This window comes from Protomyctophum parallelum, assembly GCF_964188405.1.
Source record: "Protomyctophum parallelum genome assembly, chromosome: 1".
Taxonomy (NCBI): domain Eukaryota; kingdom Metazoa; phylum Chordata; class Actinopteri; order Myctophiformes; family Myctophidae; genus Protomyctophum; species Protomyctophum parallelum.
The window spans coordinates 61,552,698-61,573,234 of NC_139697.1; the positions used below are offsets into that span (position 1 = coordinate 61,552,698).

The window sequence follows — 20,537 nt, forward strand, 5'->3', positions numbered from 1 at the left end:
AATAAACAGCCCAATTTATAGATGAGCTAGAGATAGACCGTTGCTTGTCGAATGAGAGCAATAAGAACCATTATTACACCGTGAACTCAATACTTAAACAAATAAGAGCCAAGGAACATATGGTTTCCATCAGGCAGAAACCTCATATCTCTATCATTTTAAATTCTTGTTTGTTCATAAATTGATGCCCATCTCTATCTTACTGGTGTCAAACAAAAGTTGCAAAAATAGCAGCAATAACAATCACAAAAATGTTTTGAGCTTGTATATCTGCTACATTTGCCATTTTATTTATTTATTTATCCTGAAAAGTTAAATTTGGACAAGTTTTCTACCCATCAGCAACAATAAAACTCGTATCTCATAACAGTGTCACCAACAACCTGGAGCTTAAGACATTATACTGTGGAGGCTTGTCTGTTATGGACCAAACTTATCCATGTATCCATTGGATAAAAACTTCAACAGGTTGTCAATTGCAGAAATATTAATCCCGTTTTCAGACTGCAAGGGGAAAATAATATTCCAATGCAATCTTTAGAACTGTCCATCTTCTAATCTGGATAGGCCAAAAATCACCTTTTGGACCAGGTCCCAATAGTACAGTTTCTGCCCCAGTACTTGAATCCACAATAGTAACCAGGTGCAAAACATTGTTTTCATGGTTCAAGTACAAAGAAACACATTTGATAGTTTTCTTTTATTTAGACAACCCAAATAAAAGGCACATAAAACATTGCGCATGTTTATGTAATAATTTGACAAACATACATTTAAAAAAAATGTAGGAATGTTTGACCTTTCTGCTAATCAGAAAGCCTAGCTTCTCATATATACAAAATTACCATTCTTAATGTTCTAATACAAAAGTTTTTATAAAAGGTTATTTAATCTTTTACGTCTATCCTAACTACCATATCCTTGGAACTAAAATAGTTTTGTACAAAGATATACATTCAACTGCCTTCACAAGGGTCCTAGAATTTCCAATTTTTCTTTTTTCCTTAAAAATAAAGAAATGTTCAATTCCACAAGAAATGTTGAATCACATGGTTTCAAATTTGGCAAACAGGTTATCATAGTGTATCTACGTAAATGCATAAAAACAAAAAGTTACACTAATATTTTCTTTGAAACAAAACTCGGAAACGACAAAAACATGCATATTGCATTTTTTTTCCTTTTTTTCTTTTTCAGTACACAATGAATCAACTCAAAGCTCAGAGCTGCAACACTGTCAGGATTAAAATGGCATTCAGACAGCTTATGTTTTCACAGTTACAATGTTTTTTTTGGGGGGCATGCAACTCATGCCTTATCCCGTGGAGGTGATGATGGGCAAAGTCTTGCATTTCAATTCATTATACTGCAGCCTGTGAGGTGCCTGACTGAATTGGCAACAACATAGCTCCTAAAAGAACTAGCCAAGTAGTTTGTCAATCACTCTCCATAAGTTCATTAGTGTTTCCTTAATACATGAGCCAACTCATCAAGATCACACCTATATCCAGACTTAAAAGACTTATCTGGACACTTAATCAAATGCAAGTTAAGGGTATGGGAACCATTATAAAAAAAATATTTAAATGGACGGCTATACTGTATGTGAAATCTACGCAGTTTTACGCCAATCAGGACTCTCAGGAGTTTCTCACATGTAAAAGGCCAGAATAAAAAGAATTTCGATGTGTGTTGGACATAATTAGCAGTCTGGCAGAGTCTGCCACGCCAACACTGCACATACATGTATGAGCATGTGTCAAAATCTCTTGCATCTTGCGTTTCCTGAGTGGAAGCTTCCCACTATTATGTTGGGGCATTCTCTGATAAACAATTAAAAAAATACTTGGGTATAAAGTGTTAAATGGTGACCAAATGAGAAAAAATAAAGTTGAACTAGAAGGGCCAGATCGTTGTGTGAGTTGCAGTGCTTTGCCAATAGAAGTTTACGGGCTTGGAAAGTAACAAGGCTAACATTTGATCTTTGATAATACTGCTGTTCAGCTATATGCAGGATATGCTTTCAGTGCAAGACATTCCATTCTCACTTCATGTAAAATTGACCACAGCTGATGGACAAATTAAAAGAAGAAATTTGCCATTTGTTTCAAAAAAATAAAAAATAAAAATACTAAAAGACAAGTGTCAAGAAGATATCCACTTAAACAACAAAAGCACGTGTTGTGAAAATACACTAATATAACAACTGTACAAGTTAGTCACTGTACCTCAAGAGCATACCTGCCATCTGAAAAATAAAAAGAATGACAGGTGCTGTCCCTTTTACTAGACTTGTAATTCCAATAACATTAAGTCATATGTAGCAGGCTAGTGTTAAAATAAAAGGGGGATAAAAAAAAACATACAAAAAACACCCAAATGCCTTGCAAGAGAACTTGTGGAACATCGTAGTAGCAAGTTATTGCTTAAGTCCATTTTGGAATACTCCCATTTTCAAAAAAGGTACGGTTTATTTATTTATTTTCCTATGAAGCTTCCTAGGAGTTATCCGATAATCAAATCGCAACTGGAATGATGACATCACAGTTTTAACACTCATTAACTTACTACAGTACATCTAGCTTTCACAGTCCTTCAGATTAAAACAAGATAAATCCTACCTGATTTCTAGCCAACTGCTCTGCTTCTCAGTGATTTAACAACAGCCGAGGTGCAGCTACGCGCCAGTGAGTTCCTCTCCCTAGTTGTGATGAAGTAAGGAGGGTCTAAAAGGGTTGGGCTCCAGGTACAAATGATCAGTAATTCACCAGTTTCTCATTTTACTTCATTATCCCTTAAAGACCTCCCTGTTGTATTGTGTTTTGCTTTTACCAGGGTTGGGAAGAGGGTAATACCTGGGACAAAAAAGACATGCTTTCCATGGGTCTCATAATATTGAGAGGCCCAGCTATATTCATAGCCATGGGGGAGGTTATTGCAACCGGGTGGGCAATATTCATGGACGAGACGGGGAGAGAAGCAATGTTGATGGGCCCGTTGATGGTGACTGGGTGCTGAAGGCCGTCTGCTGTTGTGATGTTCACGGTGTTGGCGGAAATGCTCATCTGTGCCGCTATGGTGACGGCATGGTTTATATTGCCCCGGTTCATCGTCATCGTAGTGGTGATGGGGGTGGAAACAGTGACAGGGATGGCTGAAGCAGAATTGCAGACTTCGTTGCCGCCTAGAAATCCCAAAGTATGTTTTAAAACAGTAGTCTGTAGCTGTCAATACAATTAAAACCAATCAACACTGGATAGCTACCTAGAGTTTACTGTCAATGTTGTCTTGGCAAAACACATTACTGAATTGAGCATCGTTATAGGATTTTAAGGCAAACAATATCAGTCAAAACACTTTGGAAGATAATACTGATGCAACATTTGGAAACAAAATATACAGATGCAGCCTTACCAAACAGTTTTTAAAAGCATACAATATGCAATATTCTAATATTTCTATGCATTGCTAGCATGAAATTAGCTATACAATATTAGCTAACATCTATACGTTTTAAATACAAGCATACTATATGCCTGGGGTAGCCGATTTAGAAAATATTCAGTCCGAGACAAACTCCTTGTTTGTGCTCTCATACAACCTCCCATGAATAAGGCAAGAGACACTCACCAATTCACACCCAAATCTCATCAGTCAAAGACAGCTATAATGGTGTAATCCTGTGGTAAGCAACAGGCACCACAGTTTCTTCTTTGAAAAATAAATACTTTTATACCGCCTTAGTAAGCGTCTCTCTAGCATGATTCCCGGGAGATTGCATGTAAGCACAATTGTGGTCTTCCCAGAATTACATTTTCAGGTCTTCTCAGAATTACATTTTCAGTGCAAGCTAACTCAGGCATATGGTATTGTTCCATTGAGGAAATCATGTCAGATATATTTTCATGTTACTTTATGCTAACGACACAGTAGGAATATATTACAGTAGATATGAACAGCATGCTAGATCACAGGTGTTAAAATTAGCAAACTATGGTAGAAAGAAACCAGGGAGGTTTCATACTTTTTTTTCACAGATCAAGTTTATCGTTATTCGCTTTTACCATTATTAATATATTGCATTTAATTTAATTAATTGTAGGATCTTGCCTAAACAGACTTTTTTCCACAGGCAATTGGTTCTGTTCATAATGCTCACAAAAGGGAGCAACATACTGTATGATTCCAGGGGAGAAAAACCTTCAAAATCTATCCTGGCACTATGCTTAAAGGGGTATTTCATTTTTTAAACAGTTCTGGTGTCTACTCTGGCTAACAGTTTTTACGTTACTTGATTTAATAGTAATGGGTTAATGTTGCTGTAATTGATTATAAAATCATGTTTTATTTACTCCACTTTTCTTCTCCTGGCTTGTGTTTGTGTAAAAACACAAGCCAATGCCTTCAAGCAATATAAATGTGGAACATGAAACCAGATTTCTGCCACAAGCTAGCCACTTCTTTCAAGCTGAATGAATCCTTAGTACGCTAATTGAACTCGTTATGCTCTATAAAAAAGGGTCTTGAACGGTGGGATGTGGTGTACAAAACAATGTACCGTTTACAGAACCATTTACATCCATTCAAAGTGGTTGAACAGGAGTGTTGAAAACAACTAAAATTATTTATAACTGAGCAGGTACATGAAAAAACATTTTCATGCACCTTTCATGTGTTTGTGTTGTGTTTTTCTTTTTTTACCTGACTAAGAGCTCAGAATCGGAAAGTCATCGACAAAATTGTATTGGAGCATATTATGAGTGTGCCGCCTTTTTCTCTATGATCTCTAACCCAGCACCCCCAAAGAATGTTCGTATGCTTTTCACATGAAAAACAACTAAATGGAAGCAGCACAAGTTGGAATGCAATGTTAAAATTCTGAACTTTGAACTCTAGTATTACAGTTCATACAATTACAATTTTGTAACGAGTGGGGAAATGTGAAATCTGGGTCTTACATACCTTTATTACAGTTAAAGTTGGACTGTCCGTGAGTCTTTAGATGGCTGGTGATATATGCTGCACTGAGCATCTTTCCACAGATGCTACAGGTGACTTTCCCTTCATGTCTGATCATGTGGGAACGGAGTCTGTCTTTGGTGGCGAAAGCGGAGGTACAGGCCTGCAAGCACATAGAGAACAAGATCAAGAGTCCATCCATGGTACCAATTCGTTAGTACAATTATTTGCCTAGAAAAAACTAGAACATTTTATTCTAATAAGTCAGCATTTTCGATCCACAAATCAATCACTATGCTGATTTGGGAAGTGGTCAGAAAAGGGCTAGAATCATGTCCTTCTAAGCGAATACCATTTTCATGGGTAAAAGACAAATATTTGCTGCTGAAAACCAGTGGGTGACTCCAATGTATTTATTCCAATCTTTGTTAAGAATCATTGAAACTTATTAACATGTCCAAGATTATAGCAGAAATGTTTAATTAACGACAGTGTATCTTACCGTTACTTGACATTTGAATGGTCTCTCTGAGGAATGGACATGCTTCACATGGCAGCTCAGGTGGTCTGGTCTATATGGACAAAAAGGGAAAAACAAGGTCATTATTGGTAGGGCTGTTTATTACTACTTTTTACTAATCATTTAATTAAAATGAAATGAGGCAATCAACTTTTTACTTGCAGTGTATATTTCTCACATTCATATTCATATTTCACTACTGAAACATTACTTTTGGAGCTCGCATATAAAAAATATTGGTTTTAAGGCAACACACATTAAGGAAACACAATCACTTATAATTAGCACTAGTGTAAACCTATAAGCATGACATAGAAGCCTAAAGCTGCATTATATTATAACTATTAGAATAGACTTAATAAGGTCAAAAGCACTGGCAGCTGATCCTTCAACAGGAAAGCTTCACACTGCTGGGAAGTTTTTATTCCAAATGGGAGCCATCAAGTGGAATCATCTCAGTGATGCCATGGACCGGAATCGTGTTTTTTTGTGTGAGTCTGTGTCCCACTGAGGAGGACAGTCGTCTCCAGACAGTGAATGTCGGACTAGAAGAATGGTTGAATGGCAGTGAGTCAATGTTGTGTTATCCAGTCCCCCCCACTCTCACAATCCAGTATGGAGCAGGCAAGTCTCTACTTCACGTCACTGTGGAGGAAGCAAGCTTAAAGCTAACCTAACATCACAGGGTTGTGCAGGGTTTCCTGCTGTTATTGGTATGGCGCCGCACCATGCTTGAAATAAATAGCGCCATGCTTAGCTGCAAAAAAGGGAGGGGCTAGTGAATCATGGTGTGTGTGATATGAAATGTCCAGTACCTCCCCAGTGTCCCCCTGAGTGCCTCCCTGATTGCCTCCTTAGTGTTCCCCCCAGTGTCTGCCCAGTGTCCCCCTGAGTGCCTCCCCAGTGTCGTCCCCCCGAGTTCCTCCCTGAGTGCCCCCCTGAGTGCCTCCCCAGTGTCCCCCTGAGTGCCTCCCCAGTGCCCCCCCAGTGTCTCCCAAGTGCCTCCCCAGTGTCTCCCCAGTGTCTCCCAAGTGCCTCCCCAGTGTCCCCCTGTGTCTCCCCAGTGTCTCCCAAGTGCCTCCCAAGTGCCTCCCCAGTGCCTCCCCAGTGTCTCCCCAGTGTCCCCCTGAGTGCCTCCCCAGTGTCTCCCCAGTGTCTCCCTAGTGCCTCCCCAGTGCCTCCCCATGCAGTGCCTCCCCACCAGCCTCTGTTTTACCAGAAATTATTTTGAGATGATAATCCACAACCATTCTGTATCTATATGACATCCGAGGAATCACCATGCCACATTCTCCCTATTGCTGTTGCGATCCACTCCACACAACCAGTCTGTCCAACTATCCATGAGAGAGAGAATAACTACATGGACAGGTACAGGACACAATATTATGGCTGAAAAATAAGTTTCGTCATCGTTTAATTTTCCTTCACCAAGCGAGCGACATGAAGGCTGTTTTTTCCAAATAAGAACAAAGTTGAACAAAGTTGTGTAATCCACTCAGTTGTCCAAAAGATAATTTATAGTTACAAAATTCACTTCACGACGTAATTGTCTTTCTCTTGTTGTATTTTCCCTCCCTGTCACTGCAACACATGCACACAAGATGCCAGGGTTTCTACTTGCAAGACTACATATTTTGATGATGGCCTACGCACACTGTTCTCTGCCAAGCTGGACAGTTGTGGTCAGAGACTACTATGTTTTCTCTTATGTCTTTCCATGTGTCCATTTTGTCTTCCTGTGATCATGAACAGCAAATCTGGAACTGTTGGACCGACTGGCGTGAAACTTTTCTACTACTTTTCTTTTTTTATATATATTTTTTATCCCACGATTTTGTAACCCATTTTTCACCCCTGTGTCAATCATCTAATGTGATCCTGGGCTCTACACACCCTCCGCCAACCTGGGGAGAGCAACAGACTTAACTCATGCTTCCTTCATGCTTGAGTGTCCAAGTTGCTCCTTTACACCTGACAGGGGGGAGTTTCCCTGGTTGGACGTAGCGCGTGGAAGGAACACGTTATTCCAACCAGTTCCTTTCCCCTCCATCAGGCGCCCCGGCTGGCCAGGGGGAGGCAGTTTAGAGACCAGGATTACTGCATGTTTTTGTGAGGGTACCTACCCTAGGGGACACGGGGAGAACATGCAAACTCCACACAGAAAGGCCATTTCGCCAACCCCGCCTTCGGGTATGGGCACTGATGACGCGGAGGAGGAAACACGCCGCCAGCACCCACAGCGCCCCGAGCGGGAATCGAACCCAGGACCTTCTTTTCTACTACTGACTGACTACATGACATGACAGACACATGTGTGGTGTGAGAGAGCGAAAGGTAAGAGACAGAGTAATGATTGCCGTTTAATCTTCAAACTAAATTCTTAAAGTGAAATAATTTAGTGATAACAGAGACTGAGACACACAAGACCAGCTTTGTGCTATTCGTGCATGCAACTTGTCTGGCCCGCATTAAGTTGCATTGGACCTATTCCGGGGCCATGACCAACAATGAATTTGACTGACACCCCCTGCACTAGTGCCATTCACTAGAACTATGAGTAAAAGGTTACTTTGAGCCTACCTGGAAAAGCCTTTCCCACATACAGGACATACGTAGGGCTTGTGCACTCCCCCATCATGAGAGCGAGCATGGTAGGTCATGCGGTCCTTCCTCTTAAAGCGCTGGTGGCAGATGGGGCACTCAAAGGGCTTCTCGTCTGAATGGGACAGCTTGTGGCGGTTCAGGTGGTAGACATCGCGGAAGGCTTTGCCACACATCTCACATCCATGGTTTTTCTTAACAAGCTTAGCAGGCTTCTTGACGGCGGTCTGCTGGGGCACCATGTTGCCCATTGCGGACGGTGTCATGATACTCGAGCCTGAGGACACAGAGGTGGTGGCCGTGGTGAGGATACCGGCAATGGTGGAGATGTACGAGGGGTGGCCGCTGTTCTCTCGTGGCATAGTGGAGATTAGGGGCACCATGGTGGGTGCCGTTTGGGCGGTCTTCTTGGGCCGCGACACCATCTTGATACCTGTGTGGCAGGACTCATGGCGTCGCAGATGGTAGCTATCGCGGAAGGCCTTGTTGCAGTAGCCGCAGATAAATGGCGTTTTGCTCTTGTGCTCCTTCTTTACTACGGGCAAAAGGGGCCGTCCACCGCCGCCGCCACCACCACCATTGGCCCCATGGTCTTTATGGAGCTCAGCTGCGCTGACAGGGGGCTTCTGGTCCAGCGGGATGGGAAGAATGGGTTTCTGGTCAATTGGCTCAGCTTGAGAATTGAGAAGAGGCAGCAGGCTATTCTGGGCCATGTGGTGCTGGTGGTGAAGGGCTTCATTGGCCTGCTGTTGAAACACAACAAATAAAACGTGGTTATAAATACATTCAGAACAAGGATTTTACTCTAAAAACCCCGCCTTTCATTAACCTGCAAAGGTGTGAAATCTTCCTTTACTACATCATAAAACTGATCTTTCTTTAGAAGCGTTAATATTCTAACAAAGATGCATGATGAAGTCAGAAATTAGAACAGAACATCCATGTCATGATCAATCACCACAGAGGACATTTTTTATTTTAGCGATCCCATTTAATATCAATCAATATCAAGTGTTAATATGAATAAACACAACTTAGTCAAATGCTATGAAAGCCATTTCTAAACATTTCAGTGCATGTAATCAAGTGACACATGAACACATGCGACTTAAAATAAGAGCAACGCATTAAAAACTGGTTAGGTTGAGGTGAACACCTGCCATAGAATGGCAGCAATGCAGGAGCTGCAGTGGCCATCGGTCACTTGACTATTTAAAGTCTGTCAGTGTCAGTGAGATGGATAAAGGCTCACTTAAATGTGGAAACTAAAAAAAGGCAAAAACCTGACACTATCACTATTTAATGAACTTTTCTTCTCTTACAAAAAATGTCTCACTTCAAATTGAAGTTCAAAACAGTGAATACTCCTCTTTGCCATCAGTATTCAGTCAAATACAATGCCACTAAACTGAAACTTTTTTTTTTAAGTGACATCCAGATAATGCTAATCTGGATCCCATTTGTGAATTGTGATTGTGCCTAATTATTATATTGGGCCAAAGTGCCTCTTGACAATTCACATAAAAACAAGGGTAACCGTATGCGTCTGTGTGATGTGATTAGTTATACTGTGGTAGTGTGGTTGCTTTATCATTAATGAGACACACACGTATGCCAAAGAGGCAGAAGATTCTGTTGAATGAAAAATGATCCCATCATGATGCCGATTCATCATGTGACTGCAAAACAGGCCTTCCAAATTAGTGGCGGGTATGGTCCAGCTTAGTGCCACTAAGGGTTTTAACAGCTGGCCATCAGCGCAGCTAAACTGGGGGAAGACATGGTTATTTCCCACTGCAGCTCACTAAACTCACAACGTCCCACATTATTATTATTTTAAATAAACAACAATACACATGACAATCTAGCCTCCTGACAGAAGAAACTACAGATCCTTGCATCTGTTAGCGCAGCCCTGGTTAAAAGCCAAATTAGAAAGCATTTCCAGGAGAGACTTCTGAAATAATCTGGCAATTAAGAGAGAACTTTTGCTGTGGCTGTACCGTACAAACAGACCAGAGGTCCCACAGCGAGAGAGAAGATTACTGACGTCAAACAGCTGACGTCTCACATTCACAGAGTATATTACACACTTAATCTCACGCAGTGCTACAGAGCCCGCCTCTGTGGGGAGTTATATGAATGATTGTGGACTGATTTTTTTTTTTTTTTACAAAGTCCTACATACTAAAGGTGTGAGAAAAGCTGTCTTTTAAAAGTGCACCTAAACATATGGCAATCAAAATGGACATAACTTCACTTGTATCTCTACCAAATGCATTAAGGTCAAGGTGAGATGCCTGACCTTTCCCTTTGAGGTTCATTCATCCACGAGAGGCAGCCAGGAAGACAGTTGAACAGTAGACAGGGTGAAAAGAAAAATGAATCCTGCTAGTTTCTCCTTTCATCTACTCTATTGTGAAAGACACAAATACGGCCTGTGATGCACTGTGCTCAGCAGGAGATCCTCCTGTGCGTCTTCACTCATTTGGTTCCTCTATTCAAAGGGAAGATAGCCTACATTGTTTATCCACACACCACCCGGCTAAACAAGCTCACAGACCCAGGGGAACCGAGTGACTCACTGAGAATGCCACCAAAGCGCTGCAGCTAATTGTCTGAACACCTGCTCAGTGTGCACACACATGCTACCTTCCAGGATTCGTCATTTTTGACTAATGTTTTTTTTTTTTTTGGGGGGGGGGGGGGGGTTCTGGGATAAGGGATTCCCAGCCGACTCTGCCGAGACCCCTTTTGTGAAAGCTATGAACAACAGTAACAGTTGTACGGCATACAGCCCTGGCCCCACAGAGGTGGACAGCCTAAATCCTAAAGGCTGCTGTGCCTTCGCGCAGCGCTGAGCACTTGGACATAAATGTGATGGGACAACTTTGGGTCACTCTATCATAAACAACATAAAAATGGGGGAGCGTCCTGATGACGTGAGAGGCCATGTTGTGAGTTAAATTCCAGCCTGTTCCAGTTGCATCACGCTATGTTTTTCTCCTGCTTAGTCTAGTGAAGCATACAGCCCAAATTTGGAGATTAAAAATACATAAATAAAATAAGGCAAAAAATGGTGGAGAAAACACATTACCAGTCAGAACTGGTGAAACTGGTTAATCTAAACCTCTGTTTAGTGTTTATTTGCTTTGAAAGCCTAAAGGCTCCTTCAGTGTTTCTCAAGTCTGTTTAGTTAACAAGAGCTCACGTGAAACTTTTGTAATTATACAGTAATAATGAGCAGAGGTATGATTAGTAGGTCAAGTTTTGAGATAGGAATACTCAAACAAAATATCTTTCTTTTACCTGGGAATGGAGAGGGTAATGTAGAAAAAGGTTAATTTGTCCATCCTTACTGAATTACCATGCGACCAGCAACAATGAAATCAATGAGTTACGCCTCCAGATGGGAGAGGTGTTTACTAGTGTGACTCACAATTGTACAGGCCAACAACCCACTGGAAGTATTCCCGTCAGGAACAGGGCACAAACATTTAGAGATAGCACTACTACTTTAAAGGGGAAAAAAGGTTTTCCTATTGTTAGACAGTTTGTTACAACTCATCTCTGAACTTAAGGTTGTAAACTGTCATTTGATATGTCGTTTGTCACTCTGGATATAATGAGCCATGAATCAGACGCCAAGCATTCCATTGGATTTCAAACTGTCTTGGTTACAGAGACTAAGCCAACTATGGCAAATGGGTAAGACAATGCCTCCCACAATATAGTGTAAGTAAGTAGGTATGCAACTGATCAGCTTGTGTGTACGTACAGTCCTTTAGGACGCATAATTGAAGGCCTTCCCAAATGTCACTAGTACCCCAGATTCCCCACACAAATCATGAACACTGACACTCTTGTGTCTGTAAAGAATTCAAATGTGAATACTTAATTTATTTATCAAATTGTTTCACATACATACATTACATGCATACAGTAACATACATAACAATGTAATAAATAAATATTACATTTTGTATAGTTACTTAATATGACAGAAATTAAACATTCAAAGTCAACATTAAAAGCATAATTCTCATGGTTGGTCAACATCTGAGATCTCCCAATGTATTACTATCAACAATAAATTAATCTCTATGCATGGATGAACAACAAAAAATTAATACCTATTGTTGCAAACTATTGGGATGGATACATCCTTTCAATTGGAAATTACATTTCCGCCAATTTCTGGGGACAACTTGCCTGGACAAGGGTAAATGTTGTAGTTTGTACTTATTGACCAAGCAAAATCAGCGCTCATCCCATGGGAACAGTTCCACAATGAGGACAACATCAAAGATGATTCGGTTATCGGCCGTTGTTCACTACTACTACTACTATTACTACTACCGACGACCATGGCAAACAAATGTCAGTCTTTCATTTTAAAATCGTGATAGAACCATGGGGATAGAACAAGCATTTCATCTCAACGTTCACGTTGCCAACAAGGCAGACGTTTTTAAGCAATTAAAATGTGCATATTGCAAAGTACTTAATTTTGTATTCTGGTCAAATCTGCGCTTTAGTTGATTGGGTTATAGCAAACATTATGTGCATAGTTTGAATTCCTTTCCACCATGGTCACCACCAACAGAACAAAGTTGAAAGCAATCGGCTAGCATGCAACACGGCCATTCAGTGAGGCTAGCTTGTAGCGAAAATAGCAGAGAAGCAGAACCACAAGTTCACATCGCATCGCGTGATCGACGAGCTGCGAGCTGGTAGATCTGCGATTTTAGGCGCGCGACGCAGTCATACGACGAAGTATGCAGCAGGCTTTTTAGCCGCTAGCTGGCTAACGGCTTCGTTAGCAAACTTAATGTCGCTAGCCCCGGCCGTCAGAGGAACAACGCAAAGTTCATTGCGGACTTTGTGTGGAATGAGGTTTTAGTTATCAAGTACCAGCCCCGCCATATACGGAGCCACACACACTGGCTATTAAAAATGTTTCAAAGTATAACTGTCTGGTTGTGAGTGTTGCTAGGGTTAGCCCACTACATCCATTATATCACACGCAGAATGATCAAGCATTCAGTCAAAGAGAAAAACACACTGCTGCTGATGGCTCGCGCTCATAACGGCTCCACTACTTTATTATACTCGAACATGACACGAGCGCCTCCGCGTCGGTCGAGCGACAAGAAACGACGCTAATTTCAACTGGAAAAAGTGTCGACCTGAGGCGCGTAGTTACTTTTTTCAGTTGAAAATGCGTCATTTTTTTGTCGAGGGGTTCGTACGACAAAGTCGCTCTAAATTAAGCGTAACATTTAACGGTGCGGCGTCTGTTCAGATCCCGCATTATTTTTTTACAGCCTTTTATTTGATCCATCGAAAAGAACTTTGAGAACGCGCAGCCCCGACTACTTATCCAATAAACAAAACGATACAAAAAAACGCCTTTATCATTCTAAAACATGGCATGAATCCGTTTTAAGAAGGAGAGAGGTGAATTGATTTTTTTCTAGCGTGCATGCAGCCCAAGCCTCACAGCTGGAAGCCTGGATTCATATACCATTGTTTTGCTTGGCTAGACGATCCTAACGTTACACATTAACAGGACAAACAGCCTGGCCCGGAATTCAGCGCGTTCGATGTGTTGGTTTGTTGTACGAACGGTCGCACGTTAAACCGAGAAACAGCAGGCAACTTACTTGAAACAGAAACGTACTCCAGCTCGGTTCCATTTCCAAAAAAAATCTGCAGGAAACCTCCAAGCGCCTACAACAAAGCAACCAAACATGGCAGCTACAACAACTTCCTGTCAGCCTGCAGGACGGAACCATTCTCATACTACTAGGGGGGTGGGACCCACAAAAAAACAACAATCTTAAGGCACGGCAACAATGCCATAATTACCTAAACAGCTCAGTAAAAACTTCGGTGTGTGATATTACTAATGAAAAATCAAATGTGCTTATTTGATACAGAGAACTGCGGTATTTGCTAACAATTATGGCCCATGTTGTTTGATAAACACCCTATAGATGGTATTTTCGTTCAGCACGGGGCATTCAGTACCGCTGATCATCACGACTGTTAATGCAAGACCGCCTCATTCATTCATCCATTCATTGAAACAAAAATCACTTCATGTAAATATATATATAGTAATGCAGCCTATTATAAATATTTCACGCTAACATTTCAAAATTATTTTAGTTGTACGAATGTACGTGAGATATAGCCACTGACATTTACGATGGATTGTTTCATTCCCCTCCATGATTATGTGAAATTTAGACATCTAAATCAGAAACACCTTTATTGTGTGCAGTCGCAGTGCACAGAAGAGAAACTGGACAGCTAGGCAGGCTACATATTAAACTATAACGTAATTGCATGTGACAGTAGCCTATATGTGCAACAGCGGGCGCTGTAACAAATAAAGTATATGCGTATACATCCACAGGAGGTTTAAACATTGTGCGTTATGGTTTTGATAAATAGCTGCCGTCTAATATTCTGAACATTATTAATTATTAATCATTGCATTGAGTAACAGTTCAGTTACAGTACAAATCTTTACTGTAGCCTACATTCGTTGCTAGAGTTGATTGTCTTGTTTATTGTATATTCTTTAAATGGCTTGATGTATTGAAACAATTAAGCCCACAGGGCTTGCCGCTTTTGTGTCATTGTGTGGTCATCATACCTCTGTACTTATTCGTATTCGATTAACCAATCAACCACAGTGGTGTGCAGCTCCCCCCTGAACTTGTAGGCTGAGAGAAAACTCAGAGAATAGCCTACAGAATAATTGGAAGTGATGACAAAACACAAAGAAATTAGCAGCCAAAACTGGAACTGCGCGCGCGAGTTGTTTATATACTATAGTCCAATGTAGCTCTAACTCTAATGCCTTCATTAGAGTTATGAACTATGTTACTATGTTACCTATGTTACTCTTCTCTCCTGCGACCTGCGCTCGTATGAAATGCAGACCTGTAGCCTCTCACCTGTAGCGAAAATATAAAGAACGTTTTTGCTACTCATCAATACAACGGCGGCTTGTGTTAAAGCCTAGTTTGCACTCTGAACCCTCAGCCCCCCACCACACAAAATGCACTTTTTGGCCAGAAAGGGATTTTTTCTTTCACCTGAAGAAAAATACTTTTAGTTTACTCCATTGCGCCCTCTACCGATATTGCCAAGAGAAAAAAACAAGATTTTTCCTTCCTAAAAACCCTTTAGGGGGCTAAGAGTGTGTCCAGTCGATCTGTCCACCACAATCACAGTCCACTAAGGAAAGTATGCTTTCTAATAACACAAGCCGCCTTTGTATTAGTGTTAGTGAGTAGCAAAAATGAACTTTATATTTTCGCTACAGGCTATGGTCGGCAAACATTTCATATGAGCGCAGGAAGAGAAGAGTAACATATAGCTCTAATGAACGCATTTAATTTAATGTGATGGTGGATTGTGGACCAACAATACAAAAAGAAAGAAAGAAAGAAAGAAAGAAAGAAAGAAAGAAAGAAAGAAAGAAAGAAAGAAAGAAAGAAAGAAAGAAAGAAAGGAAAGGAAAGTTTGTGCTTTCCCATCTTCTATTGCAAATAGAGACCAGGAGAGGTCACTGCTGGTTAGTTAATTCATACAGACTGGTTCACACTCGCACTAACATTACCCTGCACAGTGCACACACAGTGTACACCCGGCTGTCAACTCCAAGAAAAATGCGAGAAACCTCCATATTTCATCCTACACTACCTACTATCTCATTGCTGTCATCAAAGTCCATCTACCGCCTGGAGGGTACGTGTTTATAACAATGTTGATACGTTATATGAGGCGCGGGTTTATAATGCATTGTATTTGCCATTATTACTGAAAGTGTTTCCCTATTAAATCCTCTGGTACTGTAAAGAATGAGGGCAAAGCAGATTAAAGGGAAGCGCGTTACGACCGGACGAGTCACAACAACCTTGTAATCGAGTAAGATAAAGCCAGAAAACGTGAACAAGAATAATTTCTTATTGGGTGTGTTAAAGTTTCCATTGTAGTAGTAACAAGTGGCTGCAGGTCGATATAGTAGGCGAGTACTGAGCATGATCTAGTTAAATGTCATGATACCTATTAAGTCGGCCCATATGGCTAAAAGTAGGCTATACATTTATTTTTGATGGAAATGGGACGTATGGAGTCGGCTATGTATAGCTGTCCAAGTTTCAGCTTTTGCAGGGAATCCATACACAGGGTTGGAGAACTGTTTAACGCTTGCTGGGACCATTTTTGCTTAGGCTACTGGCCAAACGTAAAAAAGTGCGCGAGATTGATCACGAATGGTCAAGCATGACAAGCAGGCAATTGAGGCAAATCTCTTAAATTTGACCATTACGGCCATGGGCAGGGCAGGGTGACATTATGCGATCCTGATCTTGACATGACGACTCTCTGACAGTTCCGAGTCGAGTTTCGACATATGGGTGTTGTTGGACCACAAGCCACAAATTGATCATGTCAGTATTTTACCATCTATTAGGCTAATTAAATATACAGTAGCTATAGGCATCTCCTGCTCCTCCAAAATGTGCTTTTATTTTCCCCTCTTAGTCATATACTATTAAACATGTATAAGATGCATTATTGGATCTCATTAACAGATTTATTGATTTATTGATTGATTGATTGATTGATTGATTGATTGATTGATTGATTGATTGATTGATTGATTGGGGCGGCAGTGGCTCATGGGTAGAGTGGCCGGATGGTAACCGCAAGGTTGCCAGTTCAAACCCGGGCTCCTCCAGAGTTAGTGTCAAAGTGTCCTTGAGCAAGACACTGAACCCCTAATTGCTCCTGATGTGCTGGTTTCCCGCGCCATCGGTGTATGAATGTGTGTGTGAATGGGTGAATTGATGCACAATCTATGTAAAGTGACTTGGATTAAAGGCGCTATATAAATGAACCATTTACTATTTACCATTTATTGTCATTCACATTAGAGGACTGTGTCAGCTATATTAATTACTGACTACTTTTTTTACACCCTTCTAGATGTGTTCATGATTTGGGTGGAGTGCTACATTTGATGTCACTGAATGGAACTGTGGCAGAATAGCTTGCATTACCCTGCTCTTTCTCCAGTACACTCTGGCATTGGCAGAGAAAGTCAAGCATGTTTCACTTGATCAAGAAGGACAAGGAGAAGGAGAAGGAGAGGGAGAAGGATTTGGGCAAGAAGGAGAAAAAAGACAGAAAGGACAAAAAGGAGCGAATGTCCCAGGCGGAGATGAGTAGTCTGGAGGAGATGAGCATCAGGAGAGGCTTCTTCAACCTCCACCGTGGGAGCTCCAAGAGGGACTCTAAGACCAGGCTTGAGATCTCCAGCCCTATCCCGATCAAAGTGGCTACCAACACAGAGCTCAACCTGACAGACATAGAAAGAGAGCGGTATGACAACGGCAGCACCCAAAGGCAGAATGTGGGACAAATGCCTGCAGCCAGTCCCAGCGATGATGATGATACGATGGTAGATGGACTGGCTCCTCAGCGTAGCTCTGTGAAGGAGCGGGCAGCCAAGTTTGGTGAACTGGCAAAGACAAATCCTCAGTTGGGCCAGAGCAAAGAGGACCACCCAACTCCACCACCTCAGATAGAAACCAGGGTGCCACAGCAGCGACAAATCCTGAGGTCCCAGGGCTTCAAGAAGAAGAAACGGGTTCACATCCCAGAGGTGGTGGAGAAAACCTTCCCTGGTGTGGACCTACAGCTGCCTGTGTTGGTGGCGCCGCCACTGCCCGAGCCACGGGAATTGGAGCTGCAACGACGCAGCACTGGGGACTTTGGCTTCTCCCTGCGAAGAACCACCATGTTGGATAGGAGGCCTGATGGAGGGGTGTGCCGACGCATGGTGCACTTCGCAGAGCCAGGTGCTGGCACCAAGGACCGGGCCCTGGGCTTGGTGCCCGGAGACAGGCTAGTGGAGATTAACGGGGTCAATGTGGAAAACAAGAGCAGAGATGAGATCGTGGAGGCCATCCGTCAGTCCGGAGAGTCAGTCCGTCTCAAGGTGCAGTCCATTTCGGAGCTGAGTGAGCTGAGTTGCTGCTGGTTGAAAAGCAGCGAAGGGCCAAGCAAGGAGGTGTTTGATGTGAGTGTTACATACATTGTGATTATTTGTGGATTCATTCATTGGTGGTTCAGTGGTTCCTATCACAGATGCACAGAAGCATCTCATCTATGCACTTTGTGGTATCATTATGTTCCATACTGCACCAAAACAGAATGTTCTCGTTATACACGCTGACTAATACAAGAATGCTCGCCCCAAAACACGCTCGCCCCGGTTTAAATCTGGCGACCTTGGAACAGTCGCTATACCAGGTATTCCAAAACCTAAACCAGGTATTCCTCAGTGAAACTATGTCTAAACCTAACCTTATTCCTGAACATAACCTTAGTTAAAACAAATACAAGAACTGCTGGGGGCGAGGCGGCGAGCGAGTGTATTTTGGGAAGAGCGTTCCGTTAACCAGGCTGACCACTGCACATGGAGTGGGTGCCTGAGTGCAGCATTTTTAGGTCACCAGCAACACTTCAGTGTTCATTTGTTTGAATTAACAGATTCATCTGTTGGAGTGTTAAACTAAACTAAACACCCATCTGTTCAAGCGAATGTTACCTGCATGAGCAACTGAGTTTGCATGAGTAACCAAGGTTTTGAACAGCCTCATGATGGAGATTATGGCCCAAGACACTCTACCATAAGTGTTACTTTACAAAAACAATATTTTCAGCTAAAAAAGTATGCTATGTGACTCAATACGATATTGTTGTTGAGCGACACTTTTTGCACGACGCTTTACAGTGTCCCAGAAAGCACCAATCTTGATCATTATAGAAAAAGACAGGTCATTTGAAAAAATGAAAACGCAAGTGTGAGAATGACCTAGAAACAGCAGCACTATTTATAGGAGGTTATAATAAAATCTGGATTCTGGATCTCGGGAGTAGTAAACTTTAGAAAAATGCTAGGATGAGTGTCCTGCTTGATTCTTGTTTACTCTATGGTCTAGTCATGAGAAATTGATATTAAAAGTTAATTGAATCTGTAATTTGTTACATGATCCCTTGGACTTCTGTAAGGTGCTGTACACTATTCAGTACGCCTCATAGTTGAACAATCAATCAATCATGCACATGTCTAGTTCTGATTAATTATAGTCATGACTACAATGTGTTGGCTGAACAAAGAGGCCTGTTCTTAAAATAAATCCTGCCATTCAGGTTTATTGTCAGTCAGTCTCTCTCTCTCTCTCTCTCTCTCTCTCTCTCTCTCTCTCTATATATATATATAGCAAAATTAGATTTATTGTGAAATCATAATATTTGGCACAATTGCATGTGACTTACAGTGACTATTATTATTATTTGCTCACCTGCCAAAAGTTTGTAGTGTGTATTTCATGTTATTATAATGGGAAAGGTAATGCTTGTCAAACTTGAGCATTTGTAGTTTAGAATTGTCTAAACTCCAATCATCATAAATATTGGAGCAGTCCCATAGAGTAGACCTTCATGGTTCAAATCCTGTCAATGATTTCTTTTGGAACCTTTCCAACTCTTGATTGACTGCAGAGTTTATGTACATCAGAAACGTTTGATATATTTTATGAATCTTAAAGGAGCACTTCACACATGTTCAAAAACGTCAAACTTGCCTTCACATACTTTCCTCTTACTAATGCTCATAAGATAGCACAATTCCGTCTACTCACTGTTATTTGTCTCATTAGAGGGCTATGGAGTCAGAAACCAGCCTACCAGGCGTCTTTATCATCATCACCAGACATTCTAAGCTAATAGAAACTACCTTGTCTTCCTGGAAAGTTAGCATGCTGAAATAGAAGTCATTTTTCTACATCAATTAAAATAAAAGTTAGACATGACCAAACTTGTTTAGCAATAATGTCATCGGCAGGCAGCTTTCATAACGATCAACAGCCTTCCTCTGAGACACAGAGCATTAGGACCAATTGTATGAATATAGGTTGAAAATGGGTGAAGTGGTCCTTAAGAAATAGGCTATTAATTAAATGTTATTTTGTAGCATCACAAACAAGTAGCATTTACATGGATTCTTGAATTCATTCTGCACCTAATTAGATTATATAACTATTCTGGGCCAAGAACCAGCAGCCGAGTAAATCAAAGGATTTGGTAATTGGTTGTTTGCTACCGTCCATTCTCCATGAAGCCAGCGCAACTATTCTTCTGTTGTAGCCTTTCTGATATACTGTCTCTTCTTAAAGATGTCAGATCAGCAAGGTTACTTCTGAACCAGCAAGATCAGCAAGGTTACTTCTGAACCAAGGCCTCTCATTGAAGCCTAGCCATGTTATAACATGCAATAATATGCAATTGTGTTTCAGTAGGATCCCCTATATCCACCCCTTGTCTATCAAAACAACACATTCCTACAGAGTCAGACTACAGCAGC

The 20,537-nt window shown here is 41.3% G+C and overlaps 1 protein-coding gene across 1 annotated transcript; it reads right to left on the minus strand.

Moving 5' to 3' along the window:
* Window positions 1-685: 685 nt before the first annotated feature.
* On the minus strand, window positions 686-13,822 carry LOC310864059 (vascular endothelial zinc finger 1-like). The gene is made up of 5 exons (XM_083772607.1): window positions 13,750-13,822; window positions 8,063-8,829; window positions 5,462-5,531; window positions 4,963-5,122; window positions 686-3,184 (listed from the first exon to the last, which is right to left on the minus strand). The coding sequence occupies exons 1-5, from the start codon at window positions 13,780-13,782 to the stop codon at window positions 2,829-2,831; spliced, it is 1,386 nt and encodes a 461-aa protein (XP_083628733.1). The 5' UTR covers window positions 13,783-13,822; the 3' UTR covers window positions 686-2,828.
* Between the last annotated feature and the right edge of the window lie 6,715 nt (window positions 13,823-20,537).

What these genes read in the sequence shown, in the direction of transcription:
- LOC310864059 (XM_083772607.1), bottom strand. Translation starts at nt 13,782, where the DNA reads ATGGAACCGAGCTGGAGTACGTTTCTGTTTCAA. An exon ending in GGAGTACGTTTCTGTTTCAA is followed by an intron (nt 8,830 to 13,749) that starts GTAAGTTGCCTG and finishes GTGTTTCAACAG; the next exon opens with CAGGCCAATGAAGCCCTTCA. An exon ending in CATTCAAATGTCAAGTAACG is followed by an intron (nt 5,123 to 5,461) that starts GTAAGATACACT and finishes ATGTGCTTGCAG; the next exon opens with GCCTGTACCTCCGCTTTCGC.